Genomic DNA, 25,345 nt, shown 5'->3' with positions numbered 1-25,345 from the left:
GTATCTACTAGTACATGCATAAGCTAGAATGGGTGGGGGTTGGTTGGTCTTTGCTGCAGCATCAGCTAGCAGGTGCTGGCATGGGGGGAAACCTCTGTCAAGCTAAGCTGCAGTACCACCTGGAGAGTATATATTTTAGGAGAGGGAGAGAGACAGAGAAACACACACACACACACACACACACACACACACACACACAGGTAGATGGAGAGAGAGGAGCAATACCATTGGGAACATTAGCACAACTAATAAGTACTGCTGTTAAAATCCGGGCATTGGAACTGGAGTGCCAGATTTGCTCACATTCTCCAGACATCAATACCAAGGTAATCCTAAATAATTGGGTGTTTAGGAATCTGCATGAGTATTGAGGGAACATAATTAGTAAGAAAACTAATGGGATCTTAAAGATCAGAAATGTTCATTTTCTGAACACTGAGAAGATCTTTGATGTTAAGGCCTAAATAAAGGTTTTATCTTTTACTGGGGAACTTTCAACTATCCACATGTGTATTCACAATGTCTATACTGAGAGGCAATGATTCCCAGATATAATTAAAAATACATTTTTGTGACATTTTATTTAATTTGTAACTAGACGTACATAGAGCTCTAGATTCAAAACCAACAAAATGAGTTTTTTACACACCAAGGAAGCATCAACTCACTCTGCATAAAATCTGGTTTAACAATAAAAAATACAGATTTTATTGATCTCTGTTTTGTGAACTTTTTATGTTTTTTTTTTATTTGATATCAACAGACATTTCAAAAAGTTCTTATTTTCTAATGGGCTCACAAATTTTAACAGATGTTTCAGTAAGCACTCCAGGCCATTCTGATGCAAATCACAGCCTGAGAGTAAGTATTTTATATAGTGTTTTGCTTTATAAATGCAATTGATTTTATATATAGTATTTCATGTAGTTCTAAGAAAAAGTATATTTGTAAGTACTTTTTATGCTACATACACTTTCTTCAGTTAACAAATATGTTCATATGTCTGTTAATATTTCTTGTTTCATTAGTATCTCTGAGAACTGTATTATCTGTTTATAGTTATCATTGATGGACTTTGCCTATTCCACTAGGCCCTTGTTTTAATCTTACTGTGCTACTAATATTAACATTTCTCTTTCAAGTATAGAAGGAAGATCTGGAATTCCATGCAAGGTTGATGGAGGCTTCTTGTGATTATCCACATGAAACTGCCCTGGTTAGAGTCTGTTCTTTACAAGGAATAAGCCCTTACTTTGTATGCAAGGTTCAAACAACGCTAGTGTTATTAAACCTCATTGAAAGTTTCTTCCATATCTTTAAGGAAAAGACCTCAGCAATATCCTTGTGTGCAGTTTAAACATTTCTAGATAACTAGGTGAAGGTATATATATACAAGAGAAGAAAATGGAAACAAAAATTGGAAGTCAGTCAAGTGGAACAGATATTCTGGAAACAGAATTTCAGATACTCCCATCTTCAGATGACATTGTCTTTCCTTGTTCTCAACTGTCTTTGAAGATTTTGTGGCATAGAAACTACCCACGAACAACTCTGTTTTTCTGCATATTTGGTGATGGTTACTGCACAATTAGTTTCGTCTTTTGATAGTTGTCACTCATCTTTGTACTAGAAAATTGTTGAAGTAGATTGTTTTAAAAATATACTTTTTCCTTTTCATTAGCTTCTTAAATTTAAATTTTAAATGTATGTCCTAACTAATTGTTTTGGAAACTTGATCAAGATAACAGAAAATTATCTATTTCAACAACAGAGCTTAAGAGAGAAGAGGCAGTTTTTCCTTGATGTGAAGTTATCTCCTACATTATTAGAAAATTTTCTTTATTTTTGTGCTATTTGAACATACACTGTTCCATTTATCCAAGTCCATGTTTTTTAGTATTTTCTTCTCAAAATAATACTGGTATTGAATGTTTATAGATATTGCTGAATAGATAAATAACATTTGCACTTAAGATATTTTATTGTGCATAGAAATGGAGTTTAGATTTAAAAATTTAAAGTTAGGGACATGTTTCCAAAGAGAAAATGGGAATAAATTATGAGGAATAGAGCTTGAGAATAGTATAAAATTGTAACTGTATAATATCTATTAAAGCATGGAGAATGATAAGCATGAAGCGAAGCATGTCTATCGAATATTTAGTTAAAAGAAAAATCAAAGCATGTATAATTTTGTGGCAGTTTATAAAGACACATTTTCATTAAAAAATAATGGTGTGGCTAAATTCTGTTAATAGGTTAAAGAAATTAAGTAGTACCCTGTGTTATGTGATATGAATGTCATAGCTTTGGACATCCGTTATTATTTTTCCTACTGAGATCTACTCAGATAGGAGCTTAAGCTCTGTGTTTCTTTATAGCAATTATCAGAATTTTTTTCACCAAAAACATGGACCCGTTTGAACATTACATTGCCACCATAGTGGCAAAGACAGTCACAGAGAAGAAAGAATGAACTTGGGATGTTAATTTGGATCAAGAGAGAATTTTTCTTGTTTTTTAATATATGAATAAGTTGATGATTTTATTTTGCCTGGATATTATTTTATTTTTGCCAAGTGGGCAGAGACGTTGCACTTATAGGAGAAATGTGACATAATCATAGAGTAACATTCCAGCACTACTTGAATTGAGAAAGAGATTATTTTAGGTAATAGTAAGCTTACTGCTTTGATTTGACACATTAATAAAATGCAAAGGCAGTTGAATATGTTGGTTTGGAAACTGAAAATTTCAACAGAGTTGTAACTGAAGATACAGCCTTACACACACACACACAGACACACACACACACAGACACACACACACACGGAGAGAGACTCTGTTTCCAGTTTGGAATGCTTTTGTTCCCCATAATGACCAACAATTTAGAAAGGTAGGTGAGCCTGCTATTCAATCCAAGATCACTTACTCTGAAACTTACTGTTTTTAAACGTGCACAAGCATCCTGTATTTCTCAGTCAGCACTGCTTATTATTACAATCACATACTTTTTATAAGTTTATTTATTTATTCATTTATTTATTTGTTGGCAGAGTGATAGGAGAGATAGAGGGAGATCATCCATCTGTTTGTTCACTCTCCAAACAGCTGCAATAGCCAAGGCTGGGGCAGATCAAAGCCAGGAGTCAGGAAAACCAAGATGAGTGGCAGAGGCCTAAAACTTGTGGTGACTTGGTGACTTCCACTGCCTTCTCAATGCATGCTGTGTTGAGATAATAGTGTGGCCAGTAGTGGCTCAATCTGCTATACCACATTCCTGGTCCCACATTACATGACTTGTCCTAGGTTTCTGGCCATGAAAATAATGCTAATCCTTTTTACTTCAGGATTCATCTTGTTTCTACCTGAGTAAACAACTTTTCAGTGATGAGGTTTTAATAAAAAGATTTCCTTATCTCATAGAATTACAGAAGGAAACTCAGATATAATACTGCTAATAAAATATTTTCCACTTGTTAAGTCTCTTATTCCTAGTTTGTTGAATTCACTAGAATTTTCTAACTGAAGGCAGTCTCCTGGATTTGACATTTCAATTTTTGTGTTCCTATTTAGGTTCGAATCTAGGAAACTGAACAATGCTTCTCACATTTTCCATGTCTGAATTCAACAACACCACTTTCCATCCTTCTTTCTTCATTCTCACTGGCCTGCGGGGGCTAGCGTGTTCACGACTGTGGCTGGGACCCTTACTGAGCCTCATGTACATCACCACAATGGCAGGAAACTGCACTGTAATATACCTGGTGAGGACTGAGCGTAGTCTGCAGGAGCCCCAGTACCATTTCTTGACCATGCTTGCTGTGGCTGATATTGTCCTTTCTATCTCAACACTTTTCTCAGTACTCAAAGTCTTTGTCCTTGGCCTTCATGAAATTGCATTTGAGAGTTGCCTTACTCAACTCTTTTTTATCCATACCTCTTCTTCCATGGGCTCAGGAATATTGTTAGCCATGGCTTTTGACCGCTTTGTGGCCATTAGTCACCCCTTGCAATATACCACAATACTTACCAACTCACGAGTCACCAGAATGGGGCTGGCAGCCTTACTGAGGGGTATAGCACTCATGACTCCATTGCCCATCCTGCTCAAGAGACTGCCTTTCTGTAAAGGTCACACGCTCTCCTATTCCTACTGCCTCCACCCAAATGTCATGAAACTAGCTTGTGGCCAGGTCAACATCAACATTTTCTATGGACTGGTTTTGGTTATTTTTTCTTTTGGAGTTGACTTTCTGCTTATAGGCATTTCTTATGTACTGATATTCCAAGCAGTACTGGGCATTGCTTCAAAAGAAGGCCGGGTTAAAGCGCTCAACACCTGCTTGTCTCACATCTGCATTGTCTTTATTTACTATGGACCTCTTTTGGCAATAACTGCAATGCATCGAGTCAGCCACCGAAGTTCTCCATTAGCACATGCAGTCCTGGGAAATGTTTACCTCTTCATGCCTCCCATGCTAAACCCAATTGTGTATAGCCTAAAAACCAAGCAGATCCGTGCTGCCTTGAGAAAGTCTTTCAAGATTCAGAGAAGATAAAAAATAAGAAATGCTCATTATGGCTTAAGTGAGGGAAACAGTCTCCACTTAATCACTGTTTAAAAAATCTTGATACTTAATATAATTTTACATCTAATGGTGGATATAGATATGAATATTAAATATGCTGTTAGGAATTATGGTTTCAGTGAATAAGACATGTATTTTATATTCATAGTGTCTTCTTAGCTCCACTTCTATTTTATTTTATTTTAAAGAATTATTTATTTCTATTTGGAAGGCAGATATGCAGACAGAAGGAGATAGAGAGAGAAAAATCTTCCATTTGTTGGTTAACTTCCCAAGTGGCTGCAATGGCTGGAACTAAGCCAATCCGAAGCCAGGAGCCCGGAATCTCTTCTAGGTCTCCCATGCGTATGTAGTGTCTCAAATCTTTGGGCTATCCTCGACTGCTTTCCAAGGCCATCCAGGACATGAACCAGCACCCATAGGGACTCCCAGTATATGCAATCAGGGATTTAGCCACTGGGTCATTGTGCAGGTCATGGATCCCCTTTTATTTTTAACATGTGCTTTGCGATGTTTGAGACCAAATTTTAAATAGATGAGATAATCATGCTCAATATATATGTGTTACTGTCTCATAAATGAGAACTCTGTAAATATTTTTATAAATATATATTGTTTCAAACAAAATATAATTCAAGAATTTTGGAATGAATTCAGAAATTTCAATAAATTTAAACTGTTTTTTGTTTTTCTGCTTTATTACATATTATTGTACTTCTTAATCATCTCCATTTCATTCTGCATTACCTTCAAGAAAAAATTCATTTATATGTTTTATACTTTCTCAGTAGTATCAAATTGAATAATTCATGGTCATAGTACTAAAGTGATAAATTATTTGATTTGTTTTTTTAATGTTTATTTATGTAAGGTCATAGCCAAAAGAACTCTTCCCAACCTTTCATTTATCTTATGGGATAAATGAAAAACCATATACAAATGGATTGTTTTCATTCATTAAAATGAGAACCTGATTAAACTTCTGCTAGCCACTCCTTTGCCAGTCTCACCGCAGAGTATGCTGTACTATTACACTCTGTGCACTTTCTCCAAGCAAAATGCTGTGACCTACTCTTTTTTTTTTTTAAGATTCATTTATCCCATTACAAAGTCAGATATACAGAGAGGAGGAGAGACAGAGAGGAAGATCTTCCATCCGATGATTCACTCCCCAAGTGAGCCGCAACAGGCCGGTGCGCGCCAATCCGAAGCCGGGAACCAGGAACCTCCTCCGGGTCTCCCGCGTGGGTGCAGGTTCCCAATGCATTGGGCAGTCCTCAACTGCTTTCCCAGGCCACAAGCAGGGAGCTGGATGGGAAGTGGAGCTGCCGGCACCAGAACCGGCGCCCATATGGGATCCCGGGGCGTTCAAGGCGAGGACCTCAGCCGCTAGGCCACGCCGCTGGGCCCGCTGTGACCTACTCTTATGCTTTATCACACACTGCCAGTTTTGTCTGATCTAATGAGTGCACCACTCATGTTATTGCGTCAGTGCATCTCTCCTGACTCTTACAGTCTAGGAGAAATTCCTACATTCTGAATAACTCGGTCTCTAGTTTTACCTCTGCTGTGAAACACCCTGTACTACAATCACTTAGTTTTCTACCTACCGTAGTGGACTCTACTGAGACACAAAATAAAATTTGGATTACCTTTGTATAATTAATTTAATTAGTAAATAATTAAACTTGTTAGACTAAGAAAGAGGAAAAAAAGAAAGGGAAGACTACTGGTTTGGCAGAGATGAATGACTTTGTTGTTTGGTAAATGCATATTTATTTTCACCCATCAAGTGCCAGCTACTTAGGTAGATACTAATAATGCATTTATGAAGAAGAGAAAACAGCTATCATTGTGGAATTTGTTTCCTAGTGAGTGAAGAAAACAATTAAGCAAGGGACACCGTTTTCTGATAGTTGGTTCAATCAGGATTTTCTTAATGTTTTCTTACATTAATAAACCATTCCTTCTCACATATCCATTTCCTTCTTTCACAACATATTTTGTGGTAGTATATATCCTCAGTATGTCTGCGGGCTACATGAATATCCACTAGGTAATAACTTTGCTAAGTTCCTTGGTGAATTCTCTGGCCACAGCATGGAAAAGAGAGCCAACTTCGAAGCTGGTTGAACTGCACCATTGCAATGAGCCAGGGTTTAAGTTCTGGCTGCACCACTGTGGAAAACAATTGTTCCAGGAGCCTCTCCCAGGACTGAATGTTTACATAGTTGTGTGTGTTCTACATATGTGAATTCTTAGATATAGTTTTATGTACTTGAAATGCAGTGTTACAAAGGGAAAGTAAAATATATGAAGAGACAGTGAGAGAGAAATATTCCTGCCACTGATTCACTCTTCAGATGGCCTTGACAGTCAGGGCCGTCACAGGCCAAAGCCAAGAATCTGTATGTGCAAGTTTTCAACAGAAGTTGCAGGTTCACAAGAGAGAGAATCTTCAACCAGCTGATTCACGCTCCAAATGGTCATAAAAAAACCCTCCTATTCAAGATTTTACGCACCATTCTATCCTCCCTCTAGCATGTATAAATCACCAAATCAACTTTCTGTTTCTATGGATATATTTATTTTGGATATTCTGCTTTAACTATAATTATGTAGTGTGGGTTCTTACTAAGATGTTCTGAGGATCATTTATATAACATGCATCAATTCATTTCATTACATGGCTGAAAAATATCCCACTATATGTATATAAGTCAATTTTTGTTCAGTCATGTGTTACTGACCAACACATCCACTTTGATTGAAAGGACCAACTTCCATTAGATAATCAACTGAATAATCTTAAAGCCATTTGTTTATTTGAAATTTAAGGAATCATGAGAGAAGTAGAGTGAGATAAAAGTAGAGAAACAGAGATAAAGACAGACAGAGAGAGTGAATTTCATTATGCAGGTTTATTTTATAAATGCCCATAATGGCTGGGGTTCAACTGGTGTCAAAACAAGAAGTCAGAAGCACAGTCCAGATCTCCCATGTGGATGATGGCATACAGTCCCTAAACCATCACTGGTGCTTCCCAGACTCTGCATTAACAGGAAGCTGAAATCAGCACCCAATACTTGATGTGCCAGCGGACATCTTAACCACTATGTCAAAACTCGTGCTTCAACTTTTAATTTCTAATGTCTGACAAGTATGAAAATAATTTCTACTATCTGATTATAAAGAAAAATATTTTGTAGGGTTCCCCTAATTGTTACTTGTGTCAGCTGAAGATGATGGTTAACTACTTTGTACTAGAGGTTTTAATTTGCATATCTCAAATTTCTTTCAAAAAAGAAAACAAGCAAAAAATTCTAGAAATGTGTAGAGATTTTAATTAAAAGATAAATTTGCTTTAATAAAAACATTTGGTAATACACACATAATTTTTATAATACTAATTTTCCATGAATAGTTTGAAGATGCCTCTTATATCCCACATTAATCTCCACATATACTCTCAGTGTGGTAGAGAAATTCGTTTGAAATGAAGCAATAGTCAAAAATCACCTTCTTGTCACAAAAGAAAACATCTTCCTCCTCACAAAGCCACACCTTGAAGTAAAGACAGAGAGAAGCAAACAAATGAAAATGGAAGAGAGAACCAGAATGTCTTTTCACTAAAGCTATACCTGTCTACTTGAATAAATTTCCTCTGAAGTTGAATATCTTATTTACAGCTGATCTTATCTGCTTGGTTTTTAAACTATACACCAATGGGTTTAGGACAGGAGTCAAAAAGAGAAAGAGATTGGCCATGGTGACATGGAGAAGCCGGGATGAGAATGTACCAAACCTATGAATTAGGGCCAAAACAATGAGAGGCACATAAAAGATAATGACTGTGAAGATATGAGAAGCACAAGTGTTAAGTGCCTTGACCTGGCCATGTTCTGAGACAATACCCAGGACTGTTCTCAAAATCAAGATATATGAGATGACAATAAACACAGAATCGACTCCAAAGGAACAAAGGACAAGAGATAACCCATAAATAATGTTGACTCTGACGGAGCCACAAGCCAGCTTCATGATGTCAGGGTGGTAGCAGTAACAGTGGGACAGAATGACACCCTTGCAAAAGGGCAAACGCTTAAGCAGAATTGGCAAGGGTACCATCAACAGCACACCCCTCGTCACAGCTGCAAGTCCCATCCCAATAATCCGGGGAGGAGCTAGAATCACAGTGTAGTGCAGTGGGTTGTGAATAGCTGCAAACCGGTCAAAGGCCATGGCAAGCAGAATGGCTGACTCCATAGAGGAGAAGGTGTGGATGAAGAACATCTGTGTCAGGCAAGAATGGAACTCGATCTCTCTGTGGTTCAGGAGGAATACATTGAGAACAGTAGGCATAGTAGACAACGACAGACCCACATCTGTAGCTGCTAGCATGGACAGGAATATGTATTGAGGCTCATGAAGACTAGAGGTAGTTTTAATAATAAAGAGAATAGTACAGTTCCCAAGGAGGGCAATTAGGTACATGACACACAGTGGGATAGAGATCCATATCTGCACAGCCTCCAGTCCAGGGATGCCTGTCAGAAGAAGAGCAGGTGGCTGAAACCAGCTACTATTTGCAAGCTTCATGGAATCCAGTCCAGATCAACTTCTAATATTTCTGTGGGAAAAAAAATCCAAGGTTTTAAAAATAGAACGTGATCATTAACGTATCCATCTGTCTCTCTATCCATCCAACTACTCTGGAGCACCATCAATCCTATGTATTTTTTAAAGGTAGGACTTGAGCATTAGAGAGTTTCTGAATGTGCTTCAATAATAGTCTGAGTCAGAGCAATGGAAAACTGCTAAAACACAGGGGCTAGTAAAACTCTTTTGGCTTGTAACTTTAAATCTTTGATCAGGTGGGACTTATGTATATTATCAATTATTCACATTTATGTACTATAATGCAATGTTATATGCATGTGTATGGTGCGTACTGACCAAGTCAAAGTAATTAACATTCCCCTTTCTTGAACCATATTTTATGATTATAATCTTGGAACATCTTCTATTCGGTCATACAATGCATAGTAAGTTATTGTGAACTAGTCACATTACTGTGTGTGTGACACTAGTAATTTATGCATTGCATCTAATTGTAATTTGCTATCCATTATCCAATGCTTAGAAAAATACCATTCTCAGATTTTTTAAAAAAAAAAATGGTTAACTTTATTGAATAATGTTTACATCTGCTTTTAGTCTCAGTGATCCTGGCAGAAAATCTGAATGAAGTTCCTGTACTTTTTTGAACATCAACATTATATGTATGCTATCCACACATTTGCAAACATAGACCTTTTTATTAGGATTTCTGCCCATTGGAGGAAAACATAGGATATTTCTATAATCATACAAAATCCAAGTCACTTAAAAAGTCATACTATATAGCTCATGCCTTTAATTACTTTTCCAGGTTTTCTTTCATATATTTTTATGTGCTGAGTTTCTCTCAGGAAGATATTTATTAAAATATGAGAGTTATATAATCATTAGAGTGAGCATTGTTATTTGCTTATCTGGTTTTCTAGACTAGAATTTAATACTAATAATTTGTTTAAAAATTAGTAACATCACCATTTCAAAATACGGATTTTTTTTGCTTTTCATTTTAAAGATATTCTTTTTGAAGAGTTATTTATTTTACTTGAAAGTCATAATTACACAGAGAGCAGGGGATGGACAGAGAAATCTCCCATCCATTGGTCGCTCTCCAAAAGGAAGCTAAGGTCAGAACCGTGTTAGTTCAAAGCTAGGAGCCAGGAGCTTTTCCACATAGGGGTCCACTGACTTTGCTACCCTCTGCTGCTTTCCCAGGCCATTAGCAGAGAGGTTGGAGAGAAATGGAGTGTGGGACATTCACTGCATGCTACCTGGTGGGTGTGGCTCATGGCTTACCTCTCTGAGACACAATTTCCAGCCCTGAGTTGGGGGAAGGGACTGCTGGAAGAAACCCCCTTGCCCTCCTCTTCATTAACCTTTAAAACTTGTAACTTGTGCATAATAAACCAGACATTCCTCACCAGTTTGTCTCTGGCGGTTCTTAACACCACTGAAGAACACCATCACCTCACCCTTGGTGACCTCAGGGCCTGCTGGTAGGTTTAAACCCCCAGAGTGGTGCAGTCAGGACATGAACCAAATATGACAGGCCAGTGCCATAGGCAGAAGATTGTCCTGACATACCACCTGGCCAGTCACTTAAACTTTCTTCAAATTTTTAAGATTTCACATTTTTTAACATCTTGCCATATTCACTTCATCTGTATAATGATATTAGGAATCAGTAAGCTCTAATATCTTAGCAAACATGTTTAGCATAATTGGATGACATCTATGTTAAGAGTACCAGAATCATTGAGGTTAGGAGCAAAAAGTACAAAGCCTTAAAACTAATAGGCTAGAACATCTTGTCTGTTGAGTAGCCTCACCACAAATATTACTCAAATTCAACACATAACACAGGTCTGTCTGCACATCAGGACAAAGATTTCTTCTATAAATATAAAATACCGACCTACAGCAACACACAGGTGATTCTTTCATACATGTGTGTATTACCGGTTCATTTACACACATAAAATCAGTCTCCCATAGCTGGTGTTGGGGTGTGGTGGGATGAGCTACCACTTGGGAAGCTAGCATCCTATATGGGCACTGTTGTTTTTCTTGGCTGCTCATTTTTTTTGATTCAGTTTCCTGCTAATTGTTTAAGAAACACAGTGCAATATGGCCCGGATGTTTGGGCTCCTGCCATCGATGTAAGAAACCTGTAAGAATTTCCTGGCTCCTAGCATTGGTCTGATTCAACCCTTGCCACTGTGGTCATCTGGGGAGTGAACCAGTTCATGGGAGATCTCTCTCTCTCTCCTCTGACATTCAAATAAGTAAATAAATCATTTTGCCTCAACTCTCTTTCAGAGTATCTTGCAATCCCTCTTTGGTACCCATGCTGCCTGCCACTGTTAGTCCTGACCTAAACCCTCGATCACCAGCAGAATCAAGATTAGCATCAACACTATGACAACTAGCATGAAACTCAAATATTCATTTAGCCTGTATCATTGTTAGATTCATTTCTAATAGCATACCTGGGCTTTTCAAATGAAAGCACTTTTTCATTTTAAATCGCTAAAATTTTTCTCTAATTGTTCTTCAATCTAGCTTGTTTGGTTACTTCATTTCCACCAGGTATGATATACCCATTCCCACAACAAATTCTTTTACACACTATGGTGATACTGTCAAATATAATCATACTTTCTTTTTACGGAGAGTAATGAAATCAGTTACGTAAAGGCCATTTTATACCAAAAAATACCCCAAAAGAGTTACTTTTATACTGGATGAAAACCTTTAAGCCATTAAATATCTGCTGAATATAAAACTTTGTTTCTATATTCTATATTTTCAGCATATTACTTCGTATAATATTCTGATTATTTCCTAAGTGAATTTCCTTTATCCACCTTGAACACCAATGCTTTCAAAACTGGAATTGAACCATTCACAAATCTCAGGAAATTCCAGGTTTGTTTGCCATAAAAGGCAAATAGTTAATTTTGCTGAAACAAATATAGAAACTGTTTATTTTTCAGCTTAGTATAAGCCTCATGATTCCTAGAAGACTTAAAACTCATCTAAACTCCCAGATTCCTTTTTTTGAACAAAATTAGCTCCTATTCACCAAATACAGGAAAATAAGACCTTAGGTCAGAGTGGTTTTCCAAAGCACATCATTGTTATTTTCACCTACCTTCCCCTTTCATATCATTTCCTATCCAGTTTTTCCTCCTTTTCCACAATTTTCACTTTCAGATTTCCAGAAAGTGACAGTTCCTTTTTCGCACTCTACATAGATCAACTTGTACAAATAAGAGAAAACATGTGAAATTTGGGGGAGGTGTATGTTTTTTGGCATGGAAAATGATCTCCACTTCAAAAGCATGAAATACAAAACTTTGAGTGATCTTACTCCCCACTGAAGTAGTGTTACTCAGTAGATGTTACAACACTTGAATGGATAAAAACAACAAAGAATATTCTAGAATTTGCCACATTCTTCAATTTCTTATTCTCCTGGACCTGAATTTCCACTTGTCTGGTAAATTAACAATCCTAGCCAGGATAATATTGCATGCAGTACTCTTGTAAGTTTAAAAGACATTCAATTTCTCCATCCTTCCATAGTCTGTTTAAAACCTAATTACCCTATTTTTCTGCAACAGCTGCAAATGACCTTGTTCTTCCTTGTGTGTGCTATGACTCCACATCAGCTATGCTTAAAGCTCCATAGTACTTGGCTTCATCCATTAATGTGAGGTATCTGTCATCTTATTCTTTCACAATTCCCTTTTCTCTATTCTGTGTAAGAGCTTTGAATTTCTGTGATTTCCATTCTAAATTTAAGGAAGCCATCAGTTAAGCAGCTCCAGAAAACCATGTTCCATTCCATTATTTTAATGAAAATGAGTACAACAGTCATTTTATACCTTGTGTGATCTCCTCACCACAATAGCAGTGCCCTCAGTACAGGTTGATCAGTGAGTTCAGCAGTACAGCTCTTTCAGTATTCACACAGGCAGGGAATGGTGGATCCTTAGAAGTTGAAGACTTATGGTAGAGAGATCTGACTGGACTCAAGAGTTACTTATTGCATTATATACAGAATCACAGAAGGAAAGTACCAGAGGGAAGTTATAAAAATATTCTCATGAGATACTGATTTCAGCACATACTCATGAGATGCTGCTTCAAAAACAAATTATAAGGAAGATCACACTAAACTCTAGTGTCCTTATCAACAATTAGACATATCAAGCATGAGTCTCCTCTGATCTTCACAAGAAAACAATATTCTTGAGGACTGGAATTTTAGTATCCAAATATTGTTTGGATCATTTTAACTTCACTTGTTTATTATTTGAGAGGCAGAGTGATGGGAAGAGAGGGAGACACACACACATACAGAGAAAGAGGGAGAGATCTTCCGTAATTTAATTTACTTCCCAAATGCCTACAACAGCTAGAATGGGGTCAGATACAAACCAGCAGTCAGGAACTTAAAAACTGTCCAGGTTTCCCATGTGGGTGTCGGGAACCAAGGTAACTGGGCCATTTTCCACTGCTTGCCAGGGGTGCATCAGAAGGAAGCTTGATGGGAAACAGGAGGGGAGTCTGACAGAGCATTCCCACATGTAATATAGACATTCAAATGGCAGCTCAATCTACAGTGCACAACATCAAAATTGAACAAATTTTGAGCTGAATCATTTTTTTAAGATTTATTTATTTTTTATTACAAAGTCAGATATACAGAAAGGAGGATAGAGAGGAAGATCTTCCATCCGATGATTCACTCACCAAGTGAGCGCAATGGCTGGTGCTGTGCCGATCCAGAGCCAGGAGCCAGGAACTTCCTCCAGGTTTCCAACACAGGTGCAGGATCCAAAAGCTTTGGGCCATTCTCGACAGCTTTCCCAGGCCACAAGCAGGGAGCTGGATGGGAAGTGGAGCTGCTGGGATTAGAACCAGCACCCATATGGGATCCCATGCGCATTCAAGGCAAGGACTTTCACCACTAGGCCACCATGCCGGGCCCGAGGTAAATCATTTTTTATTTGCTTTTCTCCTTTCTTCCTGAGAATCTGAGGAACATAAGCTATCTTTTTTTTAATTACCATTGTCATGAATATTCATTATTATTACATTATTTCACAACTTGAAGTGCTTTCTGTGAGAAATAGAGCCATTTGTGTTTCTTGTTTGGTGCGGCCTAACTGAAAGTTTTAATATTCTATTTTCTTCCAATAAAGCTGTTTGTAACTTTTTGCTCTCTTTTTCAAGGATTTATCTTTTATTTCCTACTGTATTACAGATGTCTTAGGTCTGCTGTACAAATGTAACTGGATCTGAATCCTCATTTTTATTTACAGCATAGATTATGTGATTTCTCCATCACTCATCAAATCTTAATGCAGTTTTTAGTAGCTTCATCCCAGTTGTTACAGTGTCCAATGCCAACATTCCGGGAATGAGAAGCAAGTAGACTAGCAATTACTTAGCCATGCTGAACAGAGGCATTTACATATCCAAGGAGAGCCTATGTCTCATTAGAAGGTTAATTGGATTGCATAACGAAAGTCTCCACAGGACCACTCATAATGTCTAAAATCATACATTGTATTTCAGTGTAGGCTTCTCAACAAAAACATTTGATTTTTTAAAAAAGCAATATAAACCTGGGGAAAAAAAAACCCTGCCTAAATCCTCCAGTCATAATGTAATGTCAAGAAGGGGAAATATTGATATATTGTTTGGTTAGTACAAATTTTACACATGTATAAAATAATACACTGTAGTCCCTAAATAGGAACAATTATTATTAATAATTATTTTTATATGCAATATCAAATTCATGCCTCCAAATGAATTAATTTATATCTGGAAATTTAGACTTCTGATTAGATAAGAGATACTTTTTTGTCCCCCTTCTATTGCCCTAATCAATACATGCTAAGATTATGTATATTTACATTCATTTCTTTTCAGGCCAGTGTTCTTTTTTTCTTTTTTTCTTTTTCATTGTATGTACCAATCCTGCCTAATTTCTCCCTTCATGAGGAAAAAAAAAAAAAACTAGCAACAAAGTCACAACTTGTAATTGCATTGGTACAAGCTGTAATCTGTCTTCTTCAAAATTCTGTTTTAGGACCTAGCACAATGGCTCAATTAATTGATCCTCCCCCTTCAAGCACCAGGATCTCATACAGCTACTGGTTCATTTCCCAGCTATTCTGCTTCCAATCTAGCTCCCTACTGTCACCTGGAAGAGTAGTGGACAATGGCTAAAACCTTGGGACCCTGTGTCTGGAAAGACTGGGAAGAAGCTCTTTGCTCCTGGCTTTGGCTCAACTCCAGTCATTGCAGCCACTTGGGGAGTGAACCAGTGGATAGGTCTTTCTGTCTGTCTCTCCTTCTCTGTTCTGCCTTTCCAAAACAAATGAATAAAGCTTAAACAACAACAACAAAATCTGTGTTGCAGTTGTGAAGTCTTTATAAAAATAAACTGAGTATGCTTTTGGATGTGATTAAGATTAGATAAAGTAATCAAGCTAGAGTCCTGGTTGTGTTAAAGGAAGCAGGAAGTTGACCAAGATGCACAAACATTTTCTGTCTTTCATTATGGAAAACTATACACATTCTTATATTCTTTCAGCAAGAAAGCTACCACCAGATGAACAAGATCTGTGAGTAATAACAAACTTCTTTTCTAATAATTATTCTTCTGTATGTGTTAGTAGCAAATAAGGCATAAATGTAATGCACTATAGAGCTTATGGCTTTTTCAATTCCCTGAAACTGTTGTTTAATATTGATTACTTCCTAATTCATTATCTTGAATCATCTGTTGTTTTGCTAGAATAGATGAATTCCTGAGGTCAAACCATATGTGGTCATCAGAAAAAAAAAAAAAACAGTGGGTTGTTTGAGACAGCAGATAACATCTGTCTGGGTACACTTGAATGGCACTGAGGAATAAACCCGGTCAGTTACAGCAGTGACTGTATTAACATAGCAGGCTGATAAGATGTGAAACAGTAAGGAGATCCATTCCATACACTGAGAAGCCTTCAAATTCCTCATAATCTTAAGCTTCTCCAATAAATAACCTTTATCTGTTTGAAAGTTTTAATCTTCGACAGGTTCATGTTGACAGCTGAAACATTTAATTTTAGGCAAAACTTTTGGGTCTTTCCCTCGGTAAAATAATAGTAAAATATGCTTTTTCACACTGATAGGCATGAGCAATGTTTTAATTCTTTGATGAGTTTATAAGGTGATTGAGTGTCCGTACAATGGAGTGAGGCAACAATGAGGTGACCAGAGACATTCTGCCAGGCCTTACCACGCAGCCAGAAACTCTTCGTAGCCTTGCTAACCGAGGAGCGGTGCTCATCACACACCCATGCCATCAGACCCAACTGCATGGCTCCCCACAATATGTTACCATGAGTCATCAAATTATAATGTGGAGATATTGGTTCACTGTCTTTTGGGTTTCATTTTTATGCTATAGCTTTTAACCCTTTTAAAATAGTAGTTGATGCTTCACAACTTTCTAATACAAGGAGAAATATTGATAACTTAGATAATAGACAGATATTAGATAGCATTACTCAGTGGAAAATGTGATGCATAGAACGTTTGTGCAATCTGTAGATTTAAATACTAAAAATGCATAGACCCACAGATTTGCTATTTACTGCATATTAACACAAGATAGTAGATCAATCTCACAGATATTTTTCATGTTCTGATTTTGTACTTCTAGATCAGATCAATGCACAATAGAATGCTTGACTTTGGTCATGAAGTATGAATATAACCTATTATAACAAATTGGGAGGAAAGCAATACAATTGTAAATAATGTGCATAGTATTTCACATACCAGAAATATTATCTAACTTCAAATGGATGACCTATCCATTATGTTGAAGAATCTCTCCATGTTTTAGTTGATCATTCTAAATTTTTACTGAAAACAATATTGTTTCAGTGTACAGGACTCGATCAGAAGGAATTTGCTCTTTATTTTCCAGCTTTGTGCAGATAAACAAAATGTCTCAAGTTTTTCAGCTTCAATGTTTTTACCTAATCCCATGCAAATAATTGCACATGGTGGCTTTATGGTTTTCCATAACTAATACATTTAGATTTTTCTTCTTGTTACAGACTGTGACTTGAAATCAGCAGTTATGCACTTCTTTAGATAATTGGGAGTCTAACCAGATTTAGTGCACAATATAAATGCTTTAAACAGTTGATAAATTGCTCTACTATTTTCACTTTTCCTGTGCTTTGTTGTCTCTTTCAGGATTCAGAAATGTATTTCTATGAACACTTAGAAATTGGTCCTGATGTAAAACTCAATATATGCAATGAGTGAAAACCACAATAAATCCCATTTTCCTTTGGCTTGTGTGTGTGTGTGTGTGTGTGTGTGTGTGTTCACAGTATTCTTAAGGTCTGTTGCTGCTACTTAAAAGGATTGTAATTCCCTCTTACTTTCTCAAAAAGATACTCTTCCAATGAGTCTATTTAATCACCCTTTGCATCTTTCCTAGCTTGCTGAAAACGATGAAGGTCTCAAAGGACCACATATACCAAATCCTACTGAGTCTTAGGTCTCCTGGGAAAGATAAAGACCTACCACAGGCTTGGGCACTGGTGCTGGGACCTAAATAAGCAGAGACCCCTGTGTTGCAGAGCCTCATTGACTCCGAAGCTGCACAGCAAAGCAGGTAACATGTACTGTTTTCAGACACTATTCCACAAGTTGAAGTTTCAGAATAAGATTTTTTTTTTGAAATCAAGAGACTGCATTGTTTTCTGCCATGCTTTCTCATGTCACAGCCCATGTGAAAGGTAGTCTCAAATAGATCCATTGTTGCAGGACAAGGTATTTCCCATGCTATTGAAAGGACATTTACTATCCACAGGGATATCTGAATATTTGGCAAGACTATGTGGGCTTAACAAAGTATAGGGTTCTTTGAAATGTACTCTCGAAAGTGCCAATTTGCAAGAGGAAGAATTATCTTAGACTGTGATAGATAGATCACATCCAAACAGGGATCAACAGAAGACAAGAGACTGGAGTTTCTGCTAAGATTCCTGGTAAGTGAGGAGAGATCTTTGAGACTTTGTATTTACATTCTGTTTCACAAGATGCTGGCTTTGCATAGTTACTTTAAGCTTCCTTGTTCATGTTCTCTATGAACTAATTCAAGTGATTGGAGTTTGACCCATTTCAAGCAAAGCAGAAAAGGAGTCAAGATTCAAACCTAGGTGTAACGGACTGTGAAAACCAGCTCTGACGGCAAATTGCTTATATTGTATTCCTCCAGTATCTTTGAAAGTGTATCTCTTCATGGCAGAGTGGAGTTAAAGTGATAGAGAAAACGAAAAAGGTGCAAGTAGGCATAAATTAGAAATCAAGGGTATGAAAACTATAACTGTTTAGGGGAAGGAGAAAAATTCAAGGAACATTTATTAAAACTTTGCTATGAATAATGAAAATTATGAACCCTAATTGATGATATGCTTTAGAAGAGTCTGATTTTCTGTAAAGGGTATGCACAAATTGCCCAGATCAGCAGCTCACTCATTATTAGCGGTATTCTACCAGGGTTCGTGGATACAATCCAATAGCTGCACTGGAATGTTGCATTACTTAGACACGATAAAATATGTGAGTTTTCAATAGAAACTACTAGGATTCTAGCTGATTGCCAAATCAAAATCTAATGTCTAAAGATGAGAAAAGATGCTCAGATTTAGAATGTGAAAATCACATATCCTTTGTTTATTTTGTGAACATTGGTAAAAACGATACCTGTATCAGTTCCTGAAATCAATACATTTATATTGCTTATGGCTTTTATTTTACTGTAGCATTTTCATCGATTTTGAAAGGACAGTTAATGAAAAATGGAGCCTGGAAAAAAATACGGGTGGAGATGCTCACGTCTAGACCCAGAGTTAGGGCAAAGGCTGGGAGAATCGATGACAGAATCTCCCCCCAGCTACACCCGCTTTCAAAACAGACAAGCGATTTTCATTTGCTTCTTGTCATCTGGTCCTTCTTAGGGACACCAGTCTCTATCTACTCAGCATTTCCTTCATGCTCGAGAAAGCATGCACTTCCTGGGATGTGACTATTACTAACTTTTCAGCTGTGAGAGCTCCAATTTCTCAAAATCTGTTTCTGGTTTCAACTCATTAATTCTTGGTTTTGCTTTAATCACTTGTGAAAGTCTAAGATTTTTTTTTTCAAAATTTTGTTTCCCATTTGCAAAACAACCATTGGAAACAGCACTGGAAGAAAAAAAAAAAGACAATGGTGATATTCCTAATGACAGTGATAATGGCAGCAGCAGCAATAGAACAAAGAAGAATAGCACCAGAAAAAGGCCGCAAGAACTGTGAAAGCCTAACAGGGAGACCAAATGTATGAGATCACAGAATAGAGGGAGACAAAATGTGAATAAAGGGTTATTCAGAAGGGATAACGGAAGCTAAATGATCTGAGTTTCAATATCTGGCTAAAAAGTAACCATGAGATTGAGCAACCTGCTCATAATTTTGCGATGTGTCTTATGAAGAACAAATAAGTCACTGTTTTGTTGGGTTATTATGAAATGCAAATGACATTTGGTGAGTATTAAAAATTACATAAATTGGCTATCTTAGGGCACAACTCTCTGTGAATACTGAAAAGAAAAAAGGAAGGAAAGAAAAGAAAAAAGAAAAAAGAAATAGTGGGGTGTGTGTGGCATTGTGATTAAAAAAAAATCTAGATGATGGACAGTTGTCACCGGTATGAAGGAGACTGGAAGCACGGTTAAAAGAAAGATTTATTGTCCACAACTTCTTAATTCTTCTTGTTTTTTGAATCTATGAGAATGACTTACAGCTGAACTATATAGCTGGTTTCTTGCTTTCTTTCTTGCTTCTCCTCTTCTCGCCCTGTTTCTTTTTTGCCTTAGAGCACTGGATTTATGATTCAGTTCTAAACCTTTGTATCCCAGAGTATTAATTGTGCTTCCACCGGAATGGCTCAGTGTCACAGTTGGCTGGAGCAGAGCTGAATCTGTAACTCAGAGAAAGAGACTTAGGTGCAGCTCATTTCTCACAGTGCGTTATGAAGAAAGAGCCAAGCTACCAGGTTGATTCACTTAGCTCTTCTACAGACATGAAATGCATAAATCAATTAAAAGTAATTGAAATCATTTCCTCCAAACCATACATCTGCTGTTCTAGTTCTGATATTCTTTAATGGCATTGCTATTTTCAGGCAATTTTACTCAAAGCACTTTATTGTCTTCGTTCCCCTGGAATTATCATATCACACAAAATAAGCTGTTTTTTCTAAGTATATGTTTATGTGTGTATATATATATATTTTTTTGTGACTGGAGCCATTTTCTAGGTTCTGTTCCTTTCTTACTCCAGCTAGCTATTTTCTTCTTTGATTGAACTTGCTAGTGTCACATTTACTCAGAAAAAAAAATCAATTAAGCTAAACAAACAGGCAAACCCAAACCTCTGTTATGCTAGATGTTACAAGTATACTAATAACAATAATGGAGGTTAAGTTTTTCAGATAAAGAATAGAAAATATGTAACTAAGAAGTAACCAGGTCAGTAACTAAGAAACCGAACAACAACAACAAAAAAGTAGTGTCTATTGAAAATTTCTCAGGGGTGAGAATTTGGGGAGGGGGTAGGGAAATTCCAAACCCTATGGAATTGTACCATAAAATTCAAAATTAAAAAAGGGAAAAATTCTCAAAATAAAGCTTGCATATTAATCACATTATATTTTCAAACTTTGATAAATATTGTAAGCTTTTAAACTATTTTTGAATAGTGAACTAATTCTTAATATAAAGAATTAATCGTAAAGTCTAGCTTGTTTTTTAAATTCTATACATTTCTAAGGCATAATTTTCTTGTCTACTCATTTTTATTGTATATTTTAGGCCACAATGTGCTACAAAACTTGATACGTAGTTTTTTGCTTTTTCCTGTTTGTTTTTTGTGTCCAGTGTTACTCTTATAGTATATAGCATTAAAAAAAAAAACCCTGGAACTACCTCCATGAATCGTTGCCTGTTTCCCCTAGTTTTAACCTTACATACGGTCTATTTCATGTTCCTATACACTGTGGCTGATTTTATACTTCTTCCTATCCTGATGTGTGTCAGGAGATGGTGATTTACATCCACAAGAAATGGAGATTTTTGGAATAGAGGTGGTTTATGACTTATTGTAGATTCCTCCATTGACATATTCAGAGTGAATGTCAACACATGTTCATGAACTATGTAAACACATGTTTGCAACGTGTATGACTCAATTCTTTCATTATTTTATTGACTATGGTACATATTTTCCTTTTTCTCAATCATAATCCTCAACTTTGAACAGAATTTGAAATTAATTGGGAGAAATCACTCATTTAATCAGGAGAAGTGTAGAATAGGCAGAGGAAAGGAGAGGTAATTGTATGGGTAATGAAAAGTCTGTTAAATTCACATAATATTACCAGTGCTCATTTTAAACAGAACTGTTTGATTCAAGAACATCCATATTTAATTGTGTAAGGTAAGAACATGGCTCCAATATGGAGAATACTAAGTTCAAACAATACACTACAACACAAGAGACACCAGTACTTCTATTTCTCTTTCTGCCCATGTAACTTGCTAAAGAACAAAGGTAGCTCCTTTGTGAAACTGTTACATTGCAGTGTTAGAGATTGTTCTTGACTTTTAGAAGTGGAGCCCCCCAGAGGATCGCAACAGTATTTTAATCCAGAAAGAAAATGTGTTTAATCAGTAGCAATGACCAATAGGACAAGCAGAGAAACTATGACATATAAAAGTCTGGAGGAGATTTTGATGTTCAATGCTAAGCCAAATCATAGAAGATATGGATCACAGTGAGCACACAAATTACAAATACATTTAAATACATTCAAATCTGATTAAACAATCCTGGAACCTCATTACTTATCTTCTTTTTCTGTTCTAGTATCCAGTAGTGGCAGTCCTAATAAAAGATGACAACCTTCTCGAATTACACCAATCTTAGAGACATCTGGTACACCATGATTGGAATCCCAGGGCTGGAAAATGCACACCCGTGGATCTCTATCCCCATTTGTTGCATGTATATAGTCGCTGTTTGGGGCAATACCCTATTGTTGTTCCTTATCATCACCGAGCGCAGTCTTCACGAACCCATGTATTTTTTCCTCTCTATGTTGGCCTTGGCAGATGTCTTTCTCTCCACAGTCACCACTCCGAAGATGCTAGCAATCTTCTGGTTCCAAGCTGGAGGTATTTCTTTTGGGAGCTGTGTATCCCAGATGTTCTTCCTTCACTTCATCTTTGTGGCGGAGTCTGCCATATTGTTGGCCATGGCATTTGATCGCTATGTAGCCATCTGTTATCCACTAAGATATACTACTATTCTAACCCCATCAGTCATTGGCAAAATGGGTATTGCCTCTGTGACTAGGAGCTTCCTCATCTGTTTCCCCTTGATTTTTCTGGTTTATCGCCTTACTTACTGCGGCAGGAACATTATCCGTCACTCATACTGTGAACACATGGGCATTGCCAGGCTAGCCTGTGATAGCATAAAAGTCAACATTTATTACGGGGTGATTGCAGCCCTCTTTTCCACTTGTCTGGATGTGGTGCTTATTATCATCTCCTATGCACTAATACTTTGTGCTGTGTTTAGAATCCCATCCCGAGAAGCTCGGCTCAAGGCTCTGAGTACCTGTGGCTCCCATGTCTGTGTCATACTTCTGTTCTACACACCAGCATTCTTTTCCTTCTTTGCTCACCGATTTGGGGGCCACAACATACCACTCCATGTGCACATCCTCCTTGCTAATCTTTATGTGGTGGTGCCACCTTGTGTCAACCCCATCATTTATGGGGTTAAGACCAAGCAAATACAGGAGAGAGTTGTCCAGGTCTTTTCTTTGAGCAAGACATTTTGTTAATACAGGTTAAAATTCTCAATCTTTATTTTTCCTAATAACTGCACAAATTAAGAGCTTCAAAATTTATGATGTACAGTTGTATCAAGCCAGACTAACATTCAGCTTTGTTGCCAAAATACATAAAGAACATTGATTAGACAGTCAATTTCAATTTCATTTTGGCAGAGAAGCACAGAAAGGAAGTGAAAATAAAACTATAAATCAACTCTAAGAGATTTCCCCCCTTTTTACTATAATATTACCTCCATGTTTCTAAGAAAAAATAGTCACATATTTAGCATCATGACCTAATGTTTGAGCATTTTATCTCTGAGCTCAAATCCTAAATTCCAAACAGCTGATTTTGGCCTTGAGTATATATTCTTTCTGGGTTTCCATAAGTGTATTCTTGTACTGAGTATGAAATGTTAAATACATTATGAGATTATTGGAAATATTTAATGAGATAATACATAGAAATTCCTATACCTGTACCTTTTTTGAGTGTAAAAGAATGTTGCCTTTTGTTATTATTCACAGTTGCATAATTAATTACATCTCATAAACAATATTGGATCAAAAGAACACAGTAATGTTGCAACAACTTAGCAAGTGATTTATCTATTTATTTGAAAGGGAAAGAGAGCAAGAGAATTTTCAATTTCCATTTACTTCTTTAATGCCTGCACTAGCAGGTGAGGCAGGATGAAGCAAGGAGCCTGGAGCTCCATCACAGTCTTCCAACGGATGGCAGAACCCAGCTCTTCAGATCAGATACGTTAGCTTGAGGCTGCATCAGGAGCTGAGTAGCAGTGACTCTCACATGGAGATCCAAGCGGAGGCATAGTGTGCTGCACCACAATGCTTGCTTCTTAAGCAGCTTCTTTTATTTCTTCTTTGTTACACGCAAGATGAAACATCACAGATGCAATGTTTTAAACTGATATCAAATGAAGTCATTTTACTTTCTTACTGTGATATCAGGATAAATATGTAAACAGATATATTTCAGGAGTGGACGTTCACAACTCAATCTAATGAAATGGATCAAGAATCAAAACTCTTCTCTAGATTACTGTAAATGTAGCCCTTACCTCTGGCTGACCACGCAACTGCTGTATGAACTGCTTCTTTTTTAACCATAGAAAATGGATTATTACTATTAATGTTAACAGTAAAAGTATTTATTAGGAAATAAAAGCAGGATGGGATATTAGAGAACACAATAAAATAGCAATTAATGACAAAGGAATTTTATATTTACTTGTACAATTCATCCTAATTCTTTCTATAGATTAATAGAGCCAACATACTATTTTGAGCAAATCCTCATTCAGTAACGATTTACTAAGAAAATATTGAGTATTTGTGTTTCACTACTCTGCCTCCTTAAGTTACATTTAACTTTTTATTCTATGTTTTCTGTCATTCGTGTGGAGGAAATTTTATGATATTTTTGTAGGGAGGTTGGCAGGGAACTGTGTTTTTTACCTGCTAGACATAGCCGATTATGTTTTCTTTAGACAGTGAACAATGGATATGTTTATATAGCTAGAGAGCTGATTTCTGGTTCACCATTATTTTCTCCCCAAATTCCAGGTATGAGTTCTCCCCAAAATGGTGAAAGAGATTAAATTGTGCCCTTTTTAGTCTGAAGACAAAGCCTTTCTATCACTTTGAAATCTTAGTTTTTTGAAAGACAGTTTTGATGACTCCCCCCTTCTAATTTCTGTATTTTACTCTAACTGAATGTCTGTTTTAGCTTTCCCTGTCAGTCTTAGATTGTAAGCTGCATTTGTACAACTTTTAATTTCCTTAGCATTTTACTTTTCATCACAAAATCACGCAATCCATTACTTAAAAGCTTCAATTTTATTGTTTTGGTTTAGCCTCGATGAAAAATAAATTGCTATTTACTAATATGTTAAAAATATGATTATACTTTGTTACCAATAAGTCTAACTAATAGACAATTTCTTCAGCAACTATTAAGTGAAATTTACCAAGAAAAAATCAAGGATTTCATGCTTAAAATGATATATTTTTGTACCTATAACAGTGATTGGGAGGGTTATTCCAGCAAATATTCTTTATCAAACTTATGTTTTTCCAGAAAGGCCCATGACTAGGAAGACAGTCTCTCAAGAAAGGTTATCAATGTATTTCTACTA

The 25,345-nt window shown here is 36.7% G+C and overlaps 3 protein-coding genes across 3 annotated transcripts; 2 read left to right on the top strand and 1 right to left on the bottom strand.

The window, feature by feature from the left end:
* The first annotated feature begins 3,617 nt into the window (after positions 1–3,617).
* On the top strand, positions 3,618–4,562 carry LOC101528889 (olfactory receptor 51I1-like). Its single transcript, XM_004589958.2, has one exon. It carries the CDS (start codon positions 3,618–3,620, stop codon positions 4,560–4,562), a length of 945 nt encoding a protein of 314 aa, XP_004590015.2.
* A 3,675-nt stretch (positions 4,563–8,237) lies between these two features.
* Positions 8,238–9,191, bottom strand: LOC101519621 (olfactory receptor 51G2-like). The gene has a single exon (XM_004590079.2). The coding sequence runs from the start codon at positions 9,189–9,191 to the stop codon at positions 8,238–8,240; it is 954 nt and encodes a 317-aa protein (XP_004590136.2).
* Positions 9,192–22,238: 13,047 nt separating this feature from the next.
* On the top strand, positions 22,239–23,195 carry LOC101519870 (olfactory receptor 52Z1P-like). The gene has a single exon (XM_004590080.2). The coding sequence runs from the start codon at positions 22,239–22,241 to the stop codon at positions 23,193–23,195; it is 957 nt and encodes a 318-aa protein (XP_004590137.2).
* The last annotated feature ends 2,150 nt before the right edge of the window (positions 23,196–25,345 follow it).

This window comes from Ochotona princeps, chromosome 4 (genome assembly GCF_030435755.1).
Source record: "Ochotona princeps isolate mOchPri1 chromosome 4, mOchPri1.hap1, whole genome shotgun sequence".
NCBI lineage: Eukaryota > Metazoa > Chordata > Mammalia > Lagomorpha > Ochotonidae > Ochotona > Ochotona princeps.
The sequence above is the reverse complement of the archived record's forward strand: the minus strand, read 5'-3'. Positions and strand labels throughout refer to the sequence as shown.